Source organism: Trichomycterus rosablanca, chromosome 25 (genome assembly GCF_030014385.1).
Source record: "Trichomycterus rosablanca isolate fTriRos1 chromosome 25, fTriRos1.hap1, whole genome shotgun sequence".
In the NCBI taxonomy this organism is placed as follows: Eukaryota; Metazoa; Chordata; class Actinopteri; order Siluriformes; family Trichomycteridae; genus Trichomycterus; species Trichomycterus rosablanca.
The window spans coordinates 14,947,497-14,971,965 of record NC_086012.1 but is presented as its reverse complement, the minus strand read 5'-3'; the positions used below and the strand labels follow the sequence as shown (position 1 = coordinate 14,971,965).

The 24,469-nt window shown below is 37.3% G+C and overlaps 2 protein-coding genes and 1 long non-coding RNA gene across 3 annotated transcripts; 1 reads left to right on the top strand and 2 right to left on the bottom strand.

The window, feature by feature from the left end:
• The first annotated feature begins 256 nt into the window (after positions 1-256).
• Positions 257-15,875, top strand: LOC134302386 (uncharacterized). The gene is made up of 4 exons (XR_010007526.1): positions 257-329; positions 619-820; positions 13,783-13,845; positions 15,632-15,875. It is a non-coding gene; the product is annotated as an uncharacterized LOC134302386 (long non-coding RNA).
• Positions 5,043-8,094, bottom strand: nmrk2 (nicotinamide riboside kinase 2). The gene is made up of 8 exons (XM_062987377.1): positions 7,963-8,094; positions 7,750-7,840; positions 6,469-6,517; positions 6,000-6,174; positions 5,822-5,893; positions 5,637-5,743; positions 5,471-5,556; positions 5,043-5,332 (listed from the first exon to the last, which is right to left on the bottom strand). The coding sequence occupies exons 1-7, from the start codon at positions 7,986-7,988 to the stop codon at positions 5,471-5,473; spliced, it is 606 nt and encodes a 201-aa protein (XP_062843447.1). The 5' UTR covers positions 7,989-8,094; the 3' UTR covers positions 5,043-5,332.
• atcayb (ATCAY kinesin light chain interacting caytaxin b) lies at positions 13,499-22,701 on the bottom strand. Its single transcript, XM_062987477.1, has 13 exons — positions 22,418-22,701; positions 21,120-21,223; positions 20,580-20,629; positions 18,192-18,425; positions 17,819-17,989; positions 17,366-17,468; positions 17,118-17,249; positions 16,277-16,363; positions 16,087-16,185; positions 15,726-15,761; positions 14,767-14,811; positions 14,517-14,556; positions 13,499-13,576 (listed from the first exon to the last, which is right to left on the bottom strand). The coding sequence occupies exons 2-12, from the start codon at positions 21,194-21,196 to the stop codon at positions 14,523-14,525; spliced, it is 1,068 nt and encodes a 355-aa protein (XP_062843547.1). The 5' UTR covers positions 21,197-21,223; positions 22,418-22,701; the 3' UTR covers positions 13,499-13,576; positions 14,517-14,522.
• Positions 22,702-24,469: the final 1,768 nt, after the last annotated feature.

Here is a 24,469-nt window from a genome sequence, read left to right as displayed (position 1 = left end):
CTACACTATTGCAATGTTTTAATAAATAATATTTCCATTGTTAAATCACTGTGTTTAAAACCTATAAATTTTTTTATTCTTTTTCCTATATTATGTTTGGGTTTTTCCACCTGCATATATCTGCCTGCCCTTGCCAGCCAAATAGGGCAAAATCTAATAGGGCATGTGAAGTCTAATATTAACTGTAAGCTGATCTGTTTTTTCCATAATAAAGCCAGAGTGCCTCCTCCATCAGCATGTATAAGAGCGTCAGATCCAGGAGAACGGTTTGGTTCAAGACACTCAGACACTTCACTCCACCAGGATACTAAGATACAATATAGGCTACAGTAAGTATTAAATATTACATTAAATGTTTCATTGTGTATATCAAAGCAGAGGAGAATAATAACAGTAAAACAAAGTCACAATCAAATGTTTGGACGCTGTCGACTGTAGTAAAAAAAGTCAGTAGTAAATGACTGAAAATAAAATGCTGGAAATAAAATGTACTCACATTGTGTTGATGTTTAATGTTCATGGTCAAATAAAATGTGTTGTTAAATAAAAGAAAATCCCCTTGTGATGCACTCGACATTAAGCTAATGTTTCTACACTTTGAAATTTTCATGAACCTAGGTTATCCAGAGTGGCACAACTTTGCTTCTTGAGATTATAACGAAGATGCACTTTATCAAGATATCCCAAAAGGAATATATTTGCCATATTTTTGTTTACATCTGAAGCTGTGTAAAGAAACAAGGAGTTGCCAGCTAAATGATAGCAGCATGTGGGATGAAGGTCACCTTTATTTTCCTTCTGATCGGGATCGTTATGGCAGGTGAGAATTTGCGACAAAGGGTATGGTGGCTCCTGAATGTCTCTGGACATGGAAAAATGTCCTAAATCAACCACTTTTGTCATGCTCAGTTACCATTACAATGTGTTTCAATCAAAAATAAATGTTTGAGCTCAAATTTATGAAGCACTTTGAAACGCAGTCTAGCTTAACAGATTGTTAATTTAAATTAATTTATTTGAACGATACAGTTATAGTTAAAATGTATCCAGTAGCCTATGTTTAAAAATCTAAAGCCACAAACTAACTATAAAATGGCTGAACATGAATTTGATACTGTGTTGGAACAGCTGTCACAAGTCCAAGAGTCAAATGTTAAAACACATACGTATCACACATATCATAAATTCCCCACTTTTGCAGCTGTCTGTCCTCTGTGAGATGTAAAATGTGACTGTGTCCACTTGTGTCAGAAACTCAAACTGCTTATTAAACCAATTAAAACACAAACACAAAGGTCCTGGGATTTTCATCACTTTTGGTCAGTACGCACATGCTGTATGCCTTCTGTGGTCATCCCATGTCTTTAATACATTTAACATACTGCCATTTTGAAATGTCATGCTGCTTATTTAAGACGGGGCATGGAGAAAGGTCAGGCGTACTGGTGGCCCTGTTCCTAGTTAAGCAATTTCTTAGTAAGTAGTAAAAACTTGAAAATGTTTAAAGTGTGACCCCCATTTTAAGGCAAAAATATCTAGCCTTACCTCACCTGTCAATTCCCCATAACACACACACATACTGTGTTTAAGTAAATTACCCAAAGTACAGAATTGCATACTGAATTGATAAGTCAAGGCCACAGGTTGAGAATGCTTCAGGTATTTTCATCATATTCTTATTTTCTTACCCCCCTTCCTGTTGGCTGGCTTTAATAAAATGGTCAATTTTCTTTTAAAAATCTTTTTGGCATATGTGGCAATGCAGTATATTCAAGTTCCTAATGCTTCTACCACTGTCACACTTGCCAAATTTACTTTCAACTTATTTAATATTGAATGTATTTTTAACCACTAACAACAATTTGAGCCTAAATCCTTTAAGTCCAAATATGTTTTACCTGAAGGTCTGACTTGATTATTAAGCTTTATTTAAAAAAATACTTTGCTTTTAATACACATTAGAGTAACTAAAAGCTATAAACTTTGTCTACAGCAAAGCCAAAAAGTGCCTGACCTTCACTGTACAATTACTGACTGGTATCCCATCTCTTGTTATGCGTATTTATTGACCACAATATACCACACACACTTCTATGCCACTATCATATCACCACTCAAACAATATGTGGTTATGTGGCTATGTGTCCTAAAGTGGTCCCTTTCACTGATGGAACAGAGCAGCTGACAAATGAAAAGTACCTATATGGAGTCCAACATATACTGGTATTAATGAACACATTATCAGAAATATTAATAAGAAATATATCAAATTACAATATTAGCCAATGAGCAACTCTGTGGGGAATTCTTACGAATTTCTTCCACAATCAGGGTTCTTTTTTATTTATTAGACATACTGACAATGCTATGTCTCTTAATCATATTTTGGCAGCGTAACCTCTCTCCTTCTAAAAGGCATTTATTTTTGGCCACCCTCCTAAGTAGTCTGTTAGTGTTCCTTTCACCTAATTTCATTCAACATGATTGTTATCTCACATACTTTAATGACTCATGGTCCATTTTGGGACAATGTGACAAGCAGTCCTGCAGCAAGTGTGAGAGTTTCACACAGTTGTTCAGATGCACAGCTGCTGCTGTGGTCCAGCAATTCCTGCCATAAAGTTTAGTGACAATCCTTGTAAAGAGCCGAGAGCATTTGGGAAATTAGCAGTGATTGTTGCTTTTGGCAGTAGTACCTTATCTGCTACTGACCGGAAGGTTACAACTCTATTCCAGAATCCCAGGGCTTGAGCAAGGTGGGGTGGAGGGTAGGGGTGGAAGTTAATTCAAGTTAATTTATTTTCTGCTAAAATAGGGCAAAACCAGATCTATAACTTAAAACTTTTCCATTCCGCCTCTCTGTAATCAAGTGTGACGCTGATGAAAATGCCAGTCTGGGTCTCACCTTTCAATCAGGCGGATCCCGTGAGTGTAGGATGACAGTCAGTCAGATGGTTGGTAGGTGTATGTATGAAGAAGAGGGCCGTGATATTTAAAGACTCCATACCAGCTTTCCTCTCTTGACATGGTTGGCCTTAAAATAGACTTACTACCAGTTGTCCTGAAGTAGGCAATTTAGCTTTGATGACCATGCAGCACAAGATTAAACTCGCCCTCTTATCAGCTGAGGCTGGCATGATATGCGCTAGGAAACATAAGCTATGCTAATGTGTATTTCAAGAGTGCTAACATAAGTGTTCTTGAACTGAAATAGGAAACATTTTTGTGAATACCTTAAGGACATATTGTGGTTATGTAAACATGCACAATAATTTTTCATGCTTTATCACATTTAATCTATAGGTATTAGTTTAAAATTTAAAAGTTTTAACGATTGAATTATTTTATAGAAAAGATTAAATAGAAAAAAAAAGTAAATCAACTAAGCATGTTTGCAAAAAGCCTTGTTAAATAACTTTATCTGTTTTGTTCTGGCAAATTAGTCTAATTTCACACATTTACACAAATGTCTCATTAGTAATCCTGTTAGTTTACATTTTACTAATATAAGAAGTTTTTTTTTCAAAGTGACATTAAGGATTACACACTTCATCACTCATATGGCATATTAACACATCCATCACATCCATTTTTTAAAAAGATCTAATCATTTTTAATAATTGTGCTTTTTTGCCTGTGACTGACCAGGTAGCTTGAAGACAGGCTAATTCTAATGGTTCTTTTTACCTACTACATTCTCTATAACATAACAGTAAACTACAAGGTAAATTATGTTGCATTACTGCTGGGATGCAGATGCAGGGTTCTGAGGAGAGTCTGAGAAGTTGGGGGTGGCAAAGCCCCCTAAATATGAAAATAATTTCATATTTACTATATATCTAAGCTAGTGAATTACTGAAATACTGTTTTGGATGTTCAATAACCCACAATGCACTTTATTATTAATTTACTGGAAACTCTTATAACCATATACACTGTAAATACTGTGAATACAGGTTTCATAACAGTGTGTTTTATTAGGTGTAGTGTATATGGTTCACTTTTATTTCATTTATTTCAGCTTAAATGTCTGTGGTGTCCAGTTTTCTCATAATTGTAAAATTGCTGTAATAGTTTTCTTACTGATTCTATTACAGCTGTGTTTAACCTTGTTGATAATCACCTTTCTAGCAATTAAACTGCTTGATTATATCACGTGTCATTTATTTCCACATCACAGCTTGTCTCAGTGTCACCTACATCAAGGTTAAATGCTTACAGCAAACACTAAGTGAGCTGAGTGGGAATGCAGTTCAAGTATTTTACTTTTAAAATTGACATTGATAAGAAAAAGAACACTAAAATTCTTCTATTCTTGCAAACTAGTCAACATGAGACCTGTCTTGACCTGATGGTTTGACCAAGGGGCTCAGGAGGATTTGCTTATTGGCAAAAAGTCTGCCTAGTGATCATTTGCAAAACACTTAAACATAATGTACTCTTACTGTACTGGTCTCTTGTATGTGTGGAAAAGCCTTATCCATAGTTGGCCAGTAGGACAGATTTTGTGTGTTAAAAAAAGGACATACTGTATATGCTGTAATATCAGTGTGATTGTGTAAAAACACACACACACAAATATATATATTCCCAGATGAATATTTATAAATCTTGATGGGTATAAAGCCTAAAAGCCTGAACTGTTAAGGAGGGTTGAGTTAACACTGTATATTCACTTCATATTGGCTATTCCATGCACCCCATGTGTCAAATATATACATACACTTGTAAAGACAATGTATGTCATGGCAATTTCTGGATTTCAATGATTTCTAAAATTATTCTTAGGACACTGTCCACAGTCAAGCAAGCTCTATATTGCCAAGGAGGATTTATATTAGAAGCTTATGTGCAGATGGCAAACGAGTAAACACACCTTTCTCTTAGGAATTTAATTCATTGTTTATTGTGTCATGGTGGTGTTGTGTAACTGTTTATACAAGAGCTTATTATATGTGGTAAAAAATATATATTCCCTGCCACATTTGATTGTTATATAAAATCAATGTTCAACCATGAAAAATAAAACACAACACAGTGGGTTCACTGTTCTTCTTTTCATTGAGAATATCTTAAGTTATGGCACATTATTAATGTTACAGTACAACACAAAATAATAGCCATCCATGCTTTACAGCAGTGTGTCTATATTCCAGCCAGTATTAATTTAATATAAAATAAAAGCCACAGAACATATAGTATCGCAATAAAAAAAAGGCCAGGCATCTGCCAATGGTTCTAAACTAGTGATAATATTTACAAAGTGTATTCAGTTTAATTTAATGTTCTATATACAGGTATATATACAGGCACACCAGGCAGGTTGTAAAGGCTGAAAGGAGAAAAATAAAAGAGGGAAAATGTAAGTGTTCATTACAAATCAGTATTTTCAATGCTCATAGATTAAGCATAAAAGATAAACATTTGAGTTGAAACAGTTGAATTTAAAATAATATTCAAGATAATTTACCTATAAACTATTTAACAAGCTGTTCTGGATGTCCTTGTAAACCTGGTTATAGATCTCGTCTCTCGATTTTGTGCCATCCAGATATCCTACAAGCACAAGAATGATCATAAGTCACAGGTGAATAATCAAAACTGCTCTTGTTTACCCATGCTGTGTGATTACTTACGAATAGATAAGCAGTTGTTCTCCATCTCTTTCCTGTGTTTCAAGTACATGGGCCAGACATGGCCGTCAAACAGACCAGGTGGGTCAGGAACAGTGTAGGTTCTCGTGCTATAAAGACAATTGGAAAGATACTTCAACACTATGACAAAAGAACATCCCATCTAGAACCATCTAGACTGAGTTTACCTTCTCCTTCTTTTACACTCCTCATATGGAATGGCAACATAGTAGCTCTTGTCAAAGAACTCAATCAGAGGTCTGCAAAGAAATTTGAAACGTTTCAGCCTACAGATGCCATTTATGAGTCTACAATCTACCAAACTTATTCACTAGATGTTTTATTTTGAAAAAAATCTAAACCTACTTGTAATTATAGAGAAGAAATCCCTCTACAATGAGTATGTGGAGCTCTCTCTCAGGATCAGACTCTTCTGTCATTGGTGACAGGGTCACACCATGAGACCGAGCAAACTTCACCGGGTTCTCGTTCCAGCCTCTTACGGTGTTCAACATGGCCTCCATGTCCAGGGCTGTGATAACTGCACGGGGTGACATAAAAAAAAAAGAATTCGCATCTCACAAACCAAGACAAGGTACTAGCCAGAACTATTAAACGTTTTTTTTTTGGTAAACTCTGATTTTGTTAAATAGAAATTAATATTAAATTATTATGTACAATAAAATAGTTTGTTATAAAATATTAAGTCAAACTACATTATACTATTTCGATTAAGATTTATTATAACAAAATATTTAAAAAACAATGTAGTCATATAAAGATGGGTAATACATTACTGTCTTTTATTTTTCCTACAGCCGAAAGCCATTCTTACCATCCCACTGTTTAAAGCCGTCCTCCCCGACCTCTATTTGATCTTGGGGCTGCAATAACAGTGACCAATAAAACATTGCTGCAGATCACGCACGCAGTGCTGATCCCACCTGGACATACAACGCCAAGCCCTCAGGCTAAACATGGCCGTCAAGTTCACTTCAGCACCATTTAATCAGTTTGGTAAAGTACACCTCAGTTAGGTGGCAATGCATATTAACTGCATGAGTATTTAAGTTTACTGAGCTGAATAAGATCACTGATTGGTTAGCAGTTATAACAAATGGATTTAAGGTGATCAAAGTGGCATTATGAAACAATAATGGCATTTTAATCAGCTATGAATATGCATTGGCTGATGAGGTATACATGAATAGCTTGAGTACAGTTAGTACTTACTGAATTTAATTATTATTTAACAGATGAATGTCAGATACCTCTAAACCCCTGTTGTATCAGGGGTCAATCAGAGGTAAATTCGAACATTCATTTAAAGTAAGCTGAGGGTGGCTGTCCAGGAGAACACCAGCGTAGGAGTGTAAGAACCACATGGCATGGACAACATAAACACACCAATCCTACAGTCTTTACTTTACCTGTATGGTCTTACTCTACCGCCATCCTGTACCACCATACACTCAAATTAAAGTGCCAGAAAAGCTACTTTTGGCCAAAGCAGGAGCATGTCTGGTTCTATAAATAATTTTTGATGGCTTGTCATACAGCTTCACATCATTATGGGCTTAGGAGGCTACAACTGTAGTTTCTAATTCATTGCAAAGACTGTTCCCTTAGCATAAAGTGACAATTTGGAATTTCTTTCTGACCTTGGCAAAAGACTACAGTTTCATGATTTTTTTTAATTGGTGCAGTCTAACAAGCCCTGTTATTATGGGCATTGAAGACTCACTAGCTAAAATCATAGTCACTAAGAAGGAACGACAATAAAACGTTCCAGACTTGAAGAAAAAAATAGTTTTAATCATTCAGTCAGACAAAAAGAACAGTTGCCAGGACATGCATGTTACAAATATTCATGTTTGACTTCAACTGTCCGAATTTGAGATTTAATTTATTGGTAAATGACCATAAATTAAAAAGATTCTTAAAAAACTAGACATGGTTCTTCCTTGGAACTATGATAACCCTTTTCTAGCACCTTTATTTGTAAGAGTATTGGTGGTTTACAATCTATTTCTAGTATCTAAGTTGACATAATATATTAAGACTGTTAAAACAATCTCTAATTGATATTTTGAACTAGTTTGGATACTTTTCATACCTTGAAAAAGTCATCTTGATGTATTACACAGCAGTTTGGTAGAATCTTCACAAGTCGTTTGGTCAGGGTGGTTTTTCCACCATTGGTCACACTGTAAAAAGAAGCAAAACAAACTAAAAATGATTAGATAGTACAGAAAAAATAAACACATCATTTCATTCACTAAGCAATCTCAGATCCAATATACCATCACTGGCTTATTGAATGACTTACCCTCCTATTCCAATGATAAGTTTCATTTTTCTTGGTCTTTATAGTTCTCAAATACAGCAAATAAACTTTTCAGCAAAGAAAGTCTAAGGAATGATTTCTGCTCTTTTCCTCCTCTTTCCTCCTCCTGACTCTCAGACTCTTCACTTCATTGATAGGCTTCTCAATCCCGCTAAATAAATAGCTCACAAACCAGAGCGTCACCACATCTTTGCCCCGCCTTTTGTTCCTGTATAACCAATCATGGTCTACAGAACACCGGCGCTTGACCAATCACAAGCGAGTGCGTGTGCTAGCTATGCATATCGGCTAAACTCCAGCCTCGCACCTGTTGTCCTCAGTCAGGCACCACGTGGCTGCGTCAGTGATTAATAACCTACAATGCTTTTATTCTTATACAGAACCATAAATGTTGAGTTTTACACCAGATATCATGTAAAAGCTGCTTAATACGAATAATATTGTAATAAAGATTATTGGGGAAGAGAAAAAAGATCAAAGAACATTTAGAGCGTTTGGTAGTCAGCACCAGCAAATGACTCGGTATCACTTATCCAGTAATGATAGATTTATTAGCTAGTTATAATGGCATCTACATAAGGGCATGGTTTAAAAACAGAAAATCCCCTTCAATGTTAATTAGATTTCAGTGATTATTCATTAGAAGCAAATAAAAAGTTAAGTACCTAATTTATTGTCTGCTTTCTTCTGGTCTGGGGTTTAGTGGCTACTCATAAAGACTAGACTGGGTAGGAATACCCTGGATCAGAATTATACAAACCTGTTTTGGGGTCCCTTTGGTTATCTAATTTATTACTTACATGATTAGATTTTTTAATCCATTGTAAAATACTTTTAGCTACCTTTTATACATGAGATGTGCTACACCAATTGTTTGTCACACATGCCAGAAACCACAGTTGAGTCCGTAATCCTTAGAAGCTCAGATGTTGAGTTGTTTTATCTATATTTTACTGAGTAAAATATTTGCCAAATCCTGCAGCAATTTATTTGTGTTGGCAGAGATGCAAATAACCCACATAAGTTAGCTTTTCTATTTATTTTAGCTGACATTATGTTGTCATAGAGCTCTCTTTTTAAGTAGATAAACCAGATGGGGTATTTCCTGAAGTCTGAAAAGAGGATGTATGATGAACAGGTTTTTCATCCTTGAAAAGAATGAAGACAAAACTGCTGTGTTTCGGAAATATACACAAGATAACAACAGGCGATACAGACAGAAGCTCTGTAACCATTGTTATTTTACAAGAACATGTTTTATAAGTAGTTGGTGTAGATATTAAAACACCAGTACTGGTGTCACCTACCAAAGCAGATTGATCTTAAAAAATTATTTTTACTTATCTGTTGTAAATGAATGAATCTAATTATACAGATTTAGACTTTCGCTTTTAGCCTTTTATCCCTTAGATTACACTGAATTATTAATAATTATGGGATAGTTTCTTCTGGTGGAATTTCTTCTGGTGCTTTGGTTCCCTGCCATCTCGCAAAAACTTGTATTCAATTGACTGCTCGAAATGCCCCTATTGTGCATTGGATTGGTGCGATGAGTTGTTGACCTGTTTGTTTGTTATAATACTACCAGGTTCCTAGTGTTTCTGTGTAGTGTTGTTATAATGAATACATTATTGTTTCACATGTTCCTCCCATGTCCAGTTTTTTTTCTCTGGTCCGGGTACTCTGCTTACCTACCACCTCTCAAACATGCCGACGGTGGACTGACTCATCTAAATTGTCCTTAAAAGTACACAGTAATATGATTTGATGTGTTGGCATTAAACTTCCTTTTTATATAAAAGTAGTAAAATGTTACTGTACCTCGTTAATTAGTCCAAACAATCTTTTTAGGGGTACTTTAATCACAAGAATTTAGAGTTGAAAGTTTAGTTGAAATGATATTGAGGTGTCTTTGGTGCCGTGTTGTAAAACCCATGCAGGACTTGGCATAGTACTTGTCATACCCTACATTGCACCACTGTATCACTTTACTCTGTCTGGACTTCTGCTTCTGTCACTTCTCCAACATACCCACAGTGATTATTTAAACATCATATCAACAAATAGAAAGCATGCTTTTCTGAGATTAAAATACAATGTACTGTAAGTTTACTTTGATTATTTATAGTTTGTACCACTGGTAAGGGCTGGTGTGGTAAGGGCCAGTTTTTACACCAATTAGACATGAGAAACAGCTGGCACCACAAGTTTGATAAGTTGGTCTTGGTCTTCAAAGAACTAATTAGTTGTAGCAAGTAAAGCTCCTTTCTGGTTGGTATAAAAGTTACATTTTCTCATATTGTTCTATATTGTCTTGTATATTAGTCTCTATCAGTCTAGATTTGTGAGCTGATCTGTGATTGAGATCTACAGCCTGGAAAATATATAGCTGATAATTAAATGTATTTAAAGCACTGTGGGATGTATTATCACAGCACAGATCAGATGTGATTTATTTGTTCCTAATTTCCTAACTTGCGTAGCTGGCATGCCAAGTGGGAATTTTCCTTACTGAAAAGATCCATGCCATGTGGACAGGGCCTCAATCTATATTTGTCAGTGTGCCTGTGTGGTGATTCTGTGTCACGAATGCTTCTGATGTAACCAATAGGCATGACAGTCGACATGTGATCCATCTGGACTGGTCACACAAGTTAAAAGACAGTCATGAGTGCCACAATGATGCTATTTTGATATTTTGATATTAGATCAAACTGTTCTCAGATGCCAAGGGTGGTGGATGACACCACCTCTCTAGCTGATAAACAGTCATTTGCACGTGAGTGTTTATGACACTATATCCTCCATTCATAAGTCTCAGAACATTATTTAGCAGGGAGAGGCAAACTTTGGACTGTGTTATCACCTATTAGAGTTCTCCCCTTTATGTATATCAATAATTAACCTGTTGTAGTTGTGTACATACCAGCCAGAGATGGATAGAAAGTATTCTTTACCTTAGTCCTAGAGTTTATTATTTACATGAGCACTTTATTGTTGGTGGATGTTATGACTTTATGATTGCTTATATTACCAAAACATTACAAAAAATATTTCTTTCTGAAAAGCAGAGCATCACAGCATACCAGTAGTTTGACTGGTCTAGATCACACAATTACTAAAGAAAAATATATTAATTAATGATTAAAACGAATGATTAATGTGGTACTGCACAACACAACCCTGGCTGGTGAAATTCATTATCCTTAATAAACAAATATTGTTTGTACATGTATTAGCTAAGAAGCTATGAATGAAAATATCATTACAGTGAGTAGATTGTTGCAGATAAACATGCCTTTGTATCAATTGTATCTAAATTATCATTCTAAAACTCGTTCAGTTGACCTGTAAACAGGAAGTGGAAAAACCAATAACACTAAATGGATTTCATATGACCTGTACTGTGAATTTGTATCAACACAGGTTTCCAAAGAATTATGGTAATAAAACACACATGCTTTTGTTTTCATTGTGTCTGCTGACTTCTAAATGTAATGTGCAGGTCACAGTGATTCAAGTACATTGTTAACAGTGATATACAGGAGCACCACAGTAGTCTACTTTACACACACTTTAGTCAGCTGGAAGAAATTATGTCAATAAGTCAACTACAGAGACTATCACACAAGGGTTAAATGCAATGATCAAGGGCACCAGAGTGACAGTGTAAGACTACATCAATAATAATAAAGGCTGATACCACGCTGAGTGTTTTGACACTTCCCCCAGTTAAGCTGCCACCTTCCAGCCTCTACCATTATCTACACAAACGCCTGATATCAGGGTGACCTCGAATGAGGCCTGCAGAACACGTGTTCTAGTTTGAGAATGTTTGGCAACACCTACTTTGAGAATGAACATGACTGAACTGAAGCTGTTAAGACTTGAAGTTTATCAGAAGACATCATTCAACCTTGGACCATGAAAGCTTTTTAAATCCAGCGGTAGTAAATTAAGTATGTTTTTGTTGTTTTTAAAGCTAAAGTACTTTCTTCTATTACTAAGACATTTCTGCAACAGATCACTTCTTTGAAATATGTTGTATGAATGAATTTGGTATAAGGTTTACAACAAAACAGTTGGGTGTATTGGGTTAAGCTTTACATATCTTTACATATAGTGTTTGTACTGTTAGTAATGTAATACAGGTCAACGATTATTTACAAATTACTGCTTTACATTTCAATTAACGTTTCTTCAACTGTCTGAGTTTATTTGGAATCAGGTTTGATATACAGTATAATTAGCACAGAGCTAATAGGTTGACAGGAAGAACCCTAACTGCTAATGAACTAGATAACCAGTATCTGTGGTGTAACATTATAGAGCTTTTATAGAGAATTTTCCCCGTGCAAATTAATTAATCAGAATTAGCCATTAATGATGTTTTGAGTATATGAACACATTTATGCAGACAGATTACTTTTTACAGACTTTTATTACATGTCAAGTCTACATCAAACAATGATCACGTATGTATGAAACATTGATGATTTTAATTCTTTCAGTTAGAATACACTGTACAAACAGTATGATCACTATACAATATACAATATTTCGGCAGTAGCATTTGAAATAATTGTGTTTAATGTGTAATGAACTTGCAGGTACATGCACTGTGTGTTCTCACATTTATTATCAAGAACAACTATTGCATGTAATATATTATTGCAATCAGGTACCGTTATATTTTCTAATCTGTTATTTGTCATGTGAGCATTCGGAAACTTGTACAGAAGAAAATCTAAGTTGCTCAGTGGTCCATTTCATGCTACAATATACTACAGATTTGAAAGTACACATCATATTTTACATTAAATGCATCTTTCTTTATATTACAGTAGAAAATCATCTCTGCTGGTGTGAATGTATGGTATGCACATGACATGATAACAAACAACTGTGTGCTTATAATTTACTACAATTAGCTAAAGTGGACCAGCACAACATGAAACCTGGATCTATTCTGAGCATTCTTTTGTACTACTGTGTAAAACCGATTTCCAGGCTCTCTTTGAGACTGGATTGTCTGTTTAAAGTCTGTCTTTTTGTCTGTATTTATCCTCTCCAAACATCGACTGTGGCTCAAGGTAACAGAGGCAGATCAAACTGGTCAAAAATGTGCACACACTTGTAAGGGAACTACTTTTTTCTGTTTTTGTCACCAAATGACTGCAAAACACTTCTTTGTTAAAAATATAAAAACATTTACAAATGTTAATTATTTATTAAGTTTATTGTAGATCTTATTAAAATATGAGTTGAGCCTGATTTCACCATTCCAAAACAGTTGCAGTCAAACTACTGTATACCTATATAGGCTATAAAAATATTAATCTAAGTTGCCGCATGTATATTTTTGACCAGATCGATTCAGGCTGCTTTGACCTGCATTACTTGCAAGTGTATAAAACATTTGACCTCTACTGTAAGTGTATTACGAGACATATTAAGCACATGGATGAAAATTATTATGTTGTTGGTTCTTGTTTGTGTGAAAATTAACAAAGATGGAAGCAGTAGTAGAAGAAAGCTCACGCTTTTGTATTTTGTTTAAGGTCTTTCAAAGACGATCCTTTGCTTAATCAATTACCTGCAAATGAAAGAAATACTAGCATTAAAATAAAGCAACCTAATCTCTCCTGTTTAGATTTTTGGCTTAGAGTTTGGCTTGAACTATGGTAAAAATTAGCATGAGCCTCATCCCAGCTCTTCAATCACAGAAAGCCTGCAGTCCTATTAAGAATTATTGACAAAAAAATTGGTGCTCATGTGGCTAAGCAGTTTTTTGCTCTACAGACACAACTGACCATGTCCAAGAGTGGAAAGGGCAGATGGAGTACAGCCTCAAACCTTTACCAGGTGAGCCATTATAATAATAAGAAAGAATACACACTGTAGTGTATATTGGTATTTTCTCAAGATTAAATTGAATTACCTAAAATATAAGGATAAACTTGATACATCTTGGACTACATATTGTATACATTTGAAAACTGTTAGTTAGGAAGTTTTTTGTAAAGAGCTTTAAGATTGTGGCAGGTACTGCCATTACCTTCAGCATGAACAAAGTAAAGAACGAACAAATTCATGCCCACACCTCTATACCTAACATACCCGAACTACTGCCAACCTGAGTGAACGTGCCCTTCTTCACATTTCTGACAAGTCACAGGGGGATTATCCCAAGCTCTATTAGGTACTTACGAGCACTGACAGTAGCATGATATGTACCCATCTATTGAGCAGGTGAATGTCATGGTAGGTACTTAAAAAGAAACGATAAATCACTACAGAGAGAGCGAGTGTATGTGAGCTCTGAAGCATTGACCACTGCATGGCAGTAACCCATGCACCAGTAAAAATAGCATTGATCGGGGTTGAGTGAGTGATAGCTAGTGTTCTGGAGAGGGTAGCAGTTGTGCCTTATGTGACACCTAAAGCAAGAGTTTTTTAAAAATCCATACAGGAAAGGTTCGCCCATTTCTGGGAATTGACTTGCTTCAAATATACCACATAATTACATTTCTCACCTAACATTATTGAGGATCCTCTGCAGCTACTGATGTGGCCCTACAAAGACATTTTAAAAAACATATAAAAAATAAGCAAAATTCAGGCACGCTTGATATTTTCATAACAAACTTAAGGTAATGCATGTTGCACAATGGTTTAGTTTGTTAAGTCATTTGTTAAGCTACAGTATACATGCCAGGATCATTTATAAAATATTCTATTGGACAAGGTTTGCCATATTCATTAGAACAAATTAAGCATGTTTACCTTTCTGACACAGATTTTTCATTTTGTCGCTGGTTATGCTCAAGCCTGTGGAATTAAAGACAATATAGTTAAATCCTGTAAGGTTTACAAAATTATTCTGTAACATTAAAGCATTGTGTTTACATACAATTTATCTAGTTTGATTGAATTTTTATGACAATGCCAGTTTTCTCTAAATCATTGGCTGGCATATTTGTCTAAGGCAAGTTATCATCTCTAATCTCTTGGCTTTAAACCTGAAAATGTGCATTTACACCCACAATTATTTTTAAACCCTGTTTTGCTTCATGCGAGGGGAGTTTAATCCACAACATATGCAAAACAGCATCTCAAACTTAACAAATATTAAAGTAAATAAAAGTTTTAGAAATAGGCTTATCATTTAATTCTGTTCTGATGCTTTGACATGTATAGTGCAATTATTGGACATAATATTTAGATAGTTTACTATTTAAATTCACTATTAAGTTTAATTTTACTATTTAAATAGTTTACTATTTAGAGTTAAATAGTTAAATATTTAACTATTGTTTTACTTTGAGCTCTGCCTTTAGGAGGCATGGATTGGCTTTCGCAATCCAAGAGTTTGGTCCTGCCCTAATAAAACTTTGTTCCCACCCAAAATAGTTTAGTAGATTATTTCTAGATGGTCATAAATAAACGACTGTAGCTGGTGTGATTTAAATTAGTGGTGTAGTGATTTCTACTTGTAGTCTAGACACACATTGTACCATATTTAGTAATTCTACTATGTGCACACACAATAGACTTAATCCCTGAAAGGTTTTCATTTTAGTTACATATCTATAGTAAATAGTAAAATGCTGTCCAGGCTGGTGTTTATTTTTGTGTGTGTGTATGAAAGGTGAATATGAGGTGTGGGGTTCATGAGTTCTTTTAAAGGCCAGCAGACCTAAGCAGAATCTGACAGCTGGCCAGTCTACAAGCTGCAGTTTTACCTTTCTGTCTGGGCTTTGAGACGCTCCTCATCATACCTAGAGAAGGCAGAGAGTAAACACTGAGTTACCACACTGACATACATTTTTCACTGCATTTCGTTGCCTTGTACTTGTACATATGTAATGACAATAAAGTTGAATCTAATTTTTCCTCACTGCTTTTTTAACACCTGAAACCCTCAATACTGCATCTAAACCTTATTTATTGGAACACTTTTTTTCCAGAGTGGCAACACATGCATTTATAAGAACTCAATAAAATGTTTCTGTGTACTGTCATTTCTGATCTGTATACGTAGAACCAACAGCCTTCAAACATTTCATTATTTCAGCAGTTCCACCTGCTGGTAGGTGTACTTACTGCATCACACACTCCGGGATCTGCACATGCTCCATAGGAACAATCTGAGCCAACTCCTCCAGAGTCTGTACATACTGAATCTTATCCACAAACTTCACACTGATGACAGAACAAAGCCATTAAATCATTTTTGCTCATCAACAACCACTAAAAGCACATGACTGAGATTCTATAATAGACATGCTCTCACCTGATGAAAGGACGTGAAATGGCCAGGACAGTCCGAATAAACCAGGATGGATGTGCAATGATCAGACATTTCAGGTTCTTTCGTAACCTTGGAATAAATACAATTCAACAACATTCCTTTACTCATTTAGTTTGGTAAGTACTTCATCTTTAATAGCATCACATTGTATCCAGGGGCCACTTCGAAATACACCATGAACACAGGGCTCCAAGCCATTGCTGGGCCATTGGTGAGCATCACACATTCACCCATTTACTCACACTTAGGGGCAGGTTAGAGAAGCCAGTCCACCTATTGGCATGTATTGGATGTGGAGGAAAACCCACAATGACACAATAAAACTTAAGCATTGAGGCACTGACTCCACCTGCTGGCCCACCATTCAGGATAATTCTACAGTGTGTCTATCATACCTGCTTCATTCTAATCGTGATCACAGTTGGTCTGGTGACATCTAAAACACTACACAGTATGTATACACCCTGGACACCCAACTCAAGACATTACACTTTTACTTATTTACTCAGTCTACACCCAATGGTATGCATTTTGAAGCTATGATGAAGTGAGGAGGTGAATCTTATTTCCATGTACATGTGGGTTTCTTCCAGGTACTTGAATAAGTAAGCCTGTGATGCCTTGCAATGGATTGTCAGCCTAACCAAGATGTAATCCTGCCCTACACCCAGTGTTTCAGTGTGGTACCAACCTACCACAACCCTCATCAAAGTCTAGCAGTGTGAAATAAGTAGAAGAAAAAAAGCATTTTGCCTTTCATTTACAATGTACTAGTTCAGGTTTTTTGGTTTGGGTATGGGCAATGAGGGACTTATATGCCTACCTTTTATCAATCATCTGGTAACATCTCCTGAGCCAGCTAATGCTGGGCATTCTCCTGCGTGGAGTTGCACCATTCAGGTAAATGATCATGTAGTCATCAGCTACTAGTGCTTCCAGACTGCTGATTATATATCTGCACACAATGCAGATAGTAAATATTCAGAAATCATTGAAATCCCTGATATGCCTATGGTACAAGGGTATGTACATTTTTGAACTCAGGTGTAGATGGGTATTGGCTGGGCTTACAGGAAGAGATTTTCCATGATGTAATGGTAGTCAGTGCAGTTGGTCTCTGGGAGATAACAAGCTGCAAACACGATGATGGCATTCAGACCTTCTCCATAATAACCTGCAAGACATATTTGAATATTTCTAAATGTGTTTCCTGCCACCAAAATTTGGGTACTTTATGAACTAATTGACAATGAAGTTTGGGAGAAAGTAGTGAACCACGACCCAGTATCGCTTGCAAAGACTGAGCCATTAGTTGGTCCCTTTTTATGTCAAATCATGAAGGTTTAAGAAAATGAACAAATAAAAATGTTCAGACATGCGCATTAGTGGCGCCATCTATTGGTAAGAAAAGGTTATCGCAGGATACATATGATCGTGTTCTAAAAAGGAAATCATTGCTTTAGATGGATATTATGTGGGTAAACTGTTTTATTATTAGACCTTATAGATAAACGCTGCACTGACCTCCATGAGTGACCACACGCAGGTATGGTCGGATAGCTTGCATGTCTATCCTGTGCTCCTTGTCTCCGACAATCACGGTCCTCCATAGACGGGCAGTACCATCACCCTCCTCACCTACATGCCCTGAGCCATCAGCTGGAGCACCTTTGGCACAGGCTACCAATGTGTCATCTGTGGAAGAGAAGTCACATATAGAGTCTTTACAACTGTGCATGTTAAATCACAAAACAAAATACTTTTTGTAAAATTATAAACAACTATGTAAGCAATTAAAGGCAACCCACTATCTGTGTATATTAAACCCAACAATCATCAATCACTTAGTCATTCAAGCAATTTATAGACAGTCTTTGACTTCTGACCTCGTACACACCTTCCCATTCCAGCTCGTTTCCACTGGTGATAAATTCCAGGGAATCGGTTTCATCCGGTGTGTCCATGTCTTCCACATTAATATCCAGATCATCCGGAGTGTCAAGGATGTCATCAGAAAGGAGGGACCCTTCACTCCGGTCCAGGGAGAGGTTTATGTCCGGGGCAATGAGAGTCCTCCTCTTCTGCTGAGATTCTGATCCTTCGTGACCTCGATGGAAAGAGCCAGAAGGAGCTGAGGCAGAAAAAACATACATAATTACTACATTTGTGCTTTCAGGATTTAAAGTTCTTTGTTAGTGATTATGAATGTCGAAAACTGGTAATATCCATATACAGTGTATCACAAAAGTGAGTACACCCCTCACATTTCTGCAGATATTTAAGTATATCTTTTCATGGGACAACACTGACAAAATGACACTTTGACACAATGAAAAGTAGTCTGTGTGCAGCTTATATAACAGTGTAAATGTATTCTTCCCTCAAAATAACTCAATATACAGCCATTAATGTCTAAACCACCGGCAACAAAAGTGAGTACACCCCTTAGTGAAAGTTCCTGAAGTGTCAATATTTTGTGTGGCCACCATTATTTCCCAGAACTGCCTTAACTCTCCTGGGCATGGAGTTTACCAGAGCTTCACAGGTTGCCACTGGAATGCTTTTCCACTCCTCCATGACGACATCACGGAGCTGGCGGATATTCGAGACTTTGCGCTCCTCCACCTTCCGCTTGAGGATGCCCCAAAGATGTTCTGTTGGGTTTAGGTCTGGAGACATGCTTGGCCAGTCCATCACCTTTACCCTCAGCCTCTTCAATAAAGCAGTGGTCGTCTTAGAGGTGTGTTTGGGGTCATTATCATGCTGGAACACTGCCCTGCGACCCAGTTTCCGGAGGGAGGGGATCATGCTCTGCTTCAGTATTTCACAGTACATATTGGAGTTCATGTGTCCCTCAATGAAATGTAACTCCCCAACACCTGCTGCACTCATGCAGCCCCAGACCATGGCATTCCCACCACCATGCTTGACTGTAGGCATGACACACTTATCTTTGTACTCCTCACCTGATTGCCGCCACACATGCTTGAGACCATCTGAACCAAACAAATTAATCTTGGTCTCATCAGACCATAGGACATGGTTCCAGTAATCCATGTCCTTTGTTGACATGTCTTCAGCAAACTGTTTGCGGGCTTTCTTGTGTAGAGACTTTAGAAGAGGCTTCCTTCTGGGGTGACAGCCATGCAGACCAATTTGATGTAGTGTGCGGCGTATGGTCTGAGCACTGACAGGCTGACCCCCCACCTTTTCAATCTCTGCAGCAATGCTGACAGCACTCCTGTGCCTATCTTTCAAAGTCAGCAGTTGGATGTGACGCTGAGCACGTGCACTCAGCTTCTTTGAACGACCAACGCGAGGTCTGTTCTGAGTGGACCCTGCTCTTTTAAAACACTGGATGATCTTGGCCACTGTGCTGCAGCTCAGTTTCAGGGTGTTGGCAATCTTCTTGTAGCCTTGGCCATCTTCATGTAGCGCAACAATTCGTCTTTTAAGATCCTCAGAGAGTTCTTTGCCATGAGGTGCCATGTTGGAACTTTCAGTGACCAGTATGAGAGAGTGTGAGAGCTGTACTACTAAATTGAACACACCTGCTCCCTATGCACACCTGAGACCTAGTAACACTAACAAATCACATGACATTTTGGAGGGAAAATGACAAGCAGTGCTCAATTTGGACATTTAGGGGTGTAGTCTCTTAGGGGTGTACTCACTTTTGTTGCCGGTGGTTTAGACATTAATGGCTGTATATTGAGTTATTTTGAGGGAAGAATAAATTTACACTGTTATATAAGCTGCACACAGACTACTTTTCATTGTGTCAAAGTGTCATTTTGTCAGTGTTGTCCCATGAAAAGATATACTTAAATATCTGCAGAAATGTGAGGGGTGTACTCACTTTTGTGATACACTGTAAACTGGACTGAATGCTACCATCAATAACAATGTCTATCAAGCTTAACATTGCCATGGGCTTAGAAGCTGCCATGCTAGTAGGAAGCCCCTATTTTAAAATCAGCACTTGATCAAAGCTTGATTTATTGCTTATCACATGGACAAAAAAATAGAATGTCTAACCAGCTTATAGTCAGGCGTCTACATATTTTTGGCCATATAGTCTAGCTGATGCAAATACTGTATAATATCCTTCAAATGTACACACATATTGCAGTAAGACATAAAACTAATAAATATGTGAAATATTTAAAATGCTGCTATAACAATATCATGCTGCACCAGTTACTGTAATGTGATCCGTTACATGTTATATTCATCAACAATCAAGCATGGTCTTAAAATGAACAAATCAACAGCAAACACTTACAAGTGCGATTGTCAGTAAGACCGTCCAAGTCACCATCTTCAGGCAAAGGACTAGACAGACATAATGAAAAAAGAAATGGTAAAGAACATGTCACAGAGAAAATATCAAGAGTCAAGTTCTGCACCACAGATGTTATGCAAACCTAAGAACAAAAGACATGTTTCTGTGGAAAATCAGTAGTTAGTGTATCAGCTGGGTCGTGGAGGAGTGCTGGTGGTTTCATTGGTGTCAGTAAGTACAATAGCAGAGCAGATAGTGAAAAGCTCATTGAAAATCCTAATTACAGCTTTTGTCACTCCACAGGGTCAATTAGTCTGTAATTAGTACTGTCTTGCCCACTAAAACCACAGGGCTGTTTAATGCAGAGACAAGTTAACATTTAGTCGCAGAATGGGCAAACAAGCAAAAAGCATATAGTCATTTTAGAGTTTAATAAATATAAGTGGTTTTATTATAACAAATATAAGTCTTTCTTTAGTATTTCAGGTTATAATTAATCTCTAAATGTTACCAGTGAGGAAAAACACAAGGTGTGCTTACCGTGGAAAGTCTTCATCCTGCCATTCATCCTTTACCTCTAAGTTTTCCATTCGCAGTGTGGCTTCTGTCGTACCCATCCTGCTCTCCCGAGGCTCAGGAAAATGCTAAGCCATACAGAAACAAACAAAAACTTTAATTTAGAGATGACATTATTAACCAGCATTTAGTAAAAGCTTACTATTACATATTAATGAGTAAGACATAGCTTGTGTCACGGCTAACTGACAGGAAATGATTAGTAAGTGTGGAGTGATGGACATCATCAGTCTGTTCAGCAGCTGTACTCAGGATCAATGCTTCAAACGATAATGGACCAGTTCAGCCATAAAGAAACTGACTTTTACTTCCAGTCCGAGGTGCAAAAAAGGTTGGGGACCGCTGGTCTAAACCACACTGTACATCTATGACGGCACTTAAGAACAGAGAAACCCAAGCAAACAATGGCTGGGATAACATGGATCAGCTGATTTTATACAAACGTGTGGAGTTCATGCCAGCTCGAGTGCATGCTGATATGACAGCAAGAGGGAACACAACAAACACCAAGATTTTTCAAACATTTCACATAAATGGATGCTTTGTTAGGGGAGGCCTCAGACTTTTGGGCCCCACTGTAGTAAACAATGTTATACTTTATATGACTAAAGCTGCTGTGCAATTTCTAATTCCACAAGTCCACAAAGTTGAATCAGTTCATTTGGACATAAGTTTGGTGTGGAGATACGTTTCGTCACTCATCCAAGTGACTTCTTCAGTCTAAAGACTTGGATGAGTGACAAAACGTATCTCCACACCAAACTTATGTCCAGATGAACTGATTAAACTTTGTGAATTTGTTTACCTGAATTATTGAGCATGCATCAGGACATTTCCATCAAGCTTTAATGTGCTGATTTTATTTTGAATACGTTTTCTTCTTGGGCAGCAGCCTCTAAGAACATGGTATAGTAAAGCTGGATTGACTGTCAACAAAATCATCTATTTTAATTCTTAAAAATTGTATTAAATTATATCTGAACATCTGGACAAACTTTTTTCAACATTAGGGTTTTCTTTCTGACCCTGGTGTAAGACCACTGTTCCACAATTATTGCAAGCATCTACAGTCAGTCACAATCATGCCTCCAAAATACAACAACATTATTTATCTTTCTTTTAACCAAACTAAAATCTATTATTGGACTGATATGCATGTTCCACTTACTTAGTCTTACCAGCAGAAATCTCTAAAATCTCAACACTAAACTATTGACTTCGCCCATAAACATTCACATGAATTGCAACACAAGAATACTCACATCTGAAAGATGGATGCGGTGTGTTCTTGCAGTTCTCTCTCTGTACCCTCACTCAGGCCTGGACTCGGTGTTTCGCCAGGCGCTGCACGTTTGAATCCATAATGCCCCACTTGTGTAGGGTGAGGAAGTCTCTCGTTCTCTGACTGCCTTTGGTTAGGGAAAGACAGCTGGCACGTTCTTGGCAGAGCGGGCAGCTGGCACTCACAGGCAGTTCCTTCTTCCTACTGATCTGATGCAGACAAACTCAGTCTGACTTCATTAGCTTTTTGGTAGGGTGCTGCCTAGATACCTCGCAATCCTGATGTTACCTGATGCTCAGAATGTACTCACTCCTGTCCTTGCAGAAAAGGAGCATCCAGACGTTCTTTGTGTCTCGCTGCCAGCCATTGTATCCAGCTGGTGGATCCGCTTCACGTCCACAGCAGGTGGATGTACTCACTTGGTTGTTTTTGTCATTCCTGCCAGGCTACAGTTATAATCCCTTTCCAGCAATGACCATCAAGTAAAAAAGGGGATGATTATGTAATTTCAGGCCTGAGTCAACAACTCAGCTCTTCATTCTCAGAGCATTAAAATGCCCTCTTGCAACCAGGATATTATTTTACCAGTCTAAAGGATGGGCATTCAGTGTATGCCCCCGTTTGTGTTATAATACAGATGCCCAAGGATGGATGAGCTCTCTTCACTGTTCCCTAGCAACAGCTTCACTCTCTCTCTTTCAGTCCAAACCTGGGATGTCTTCTGCAAACTCCTCCCTTGTTCTGAGTCCTTCCTTGTTCCCTCTGTCACCTCACTGTTTTCCTCCTGCAGCTCCTCCCTTGTACCCTCCCTCATACCCTTTCTACCTCTTTTCATTATCCCTATCTCCTTACTTTCTCCCCCCTCTCCCTCTCTGAGATAAGTCCCTCTGTCCCTGTGATCTCTGTGATTGGATAAGTGTTGCTTTCTCATGAGACTCTCATGTTGTAGCTTGCAGGCTTAATGCAGTGCATGATGAATTGTATGTTTTATACTGCATGCACAGTGTATTTAATCATGTAATATAAAACAAATATTTATAAATAATATTTTTTTTAAAAACATCTGTGACCCATGCTGACCATATATTCAGGTTTTACTGTTTTTTATGTGTGTGTATGTTTTGTGTATGTATGTGGTGTTTTTTTATTTTATTTCTGTGTGTATGTAGGTGTGTGTATGTGTGTTGTATTAATATTTGTGTGTGTGTGTGTGTGTGTGTGTGTGTGTGGTGTATTTTTGTTTTTGTGTATGTAGGTGTGTGTATGTGCGTGGTGTATTTATATTTGTGTGTGTACTTAGGCGTGTGTGTGTGTGTTGTAAAGGATTTAATACAATTAAAAGCTAGAGAGAGACTAGTGCATCCGATCATTCAATTAATCATTGCGGATACACAAATACATTTGTAAATCAATTTCAGGAAACTGAATGTGTTGCTCCAGCACACCAGCAGATGATGCTGCAGCTCAGCTCAAGAAAAAAAAGTTGGGACGCTCAAAAAAGTTGGGACAGAAGCGCAGGTTGGAGTTTTAGTTATTAAAAATCCTTCAGAGGGCAGCTTTGTAATCGATTGGTTATTTGACCAATCAGAACACAGAGTGGGCGGGATTCTTACCCAGAGGGGAGGAGCTATAATCTTATGAATACAACAGCAAGCCCGTTCAACTAGTGTTTACCTGGATGAGAAACCAGCAAAATAAAATGCTGATGTTTAATTTCTGCTCTCAGAGCATCTTACATCTTACATGTTCTCTCTACATTCTGCTCTCAGAGCATTTTGTATGTTCTCTCTACATTCTGCTCCTAAAGCAGCTTTTGCTACTATGATCATTCCTACATTTCGGTGCCTTTTGTGTCCCCAGTACTGATCATTGTATTTATTCAGTAAATTTTAAACAATATAAATTCTAAACATTTTACTGAAACAATTAACACTTTCAAATACTAAACACAATGTTTACTACCCCCCCCCCCCCCCCCCCACACACACTGTTTTTATCTCTTAGATACTAGAGGTTTTCCCAAGTCCCCAGT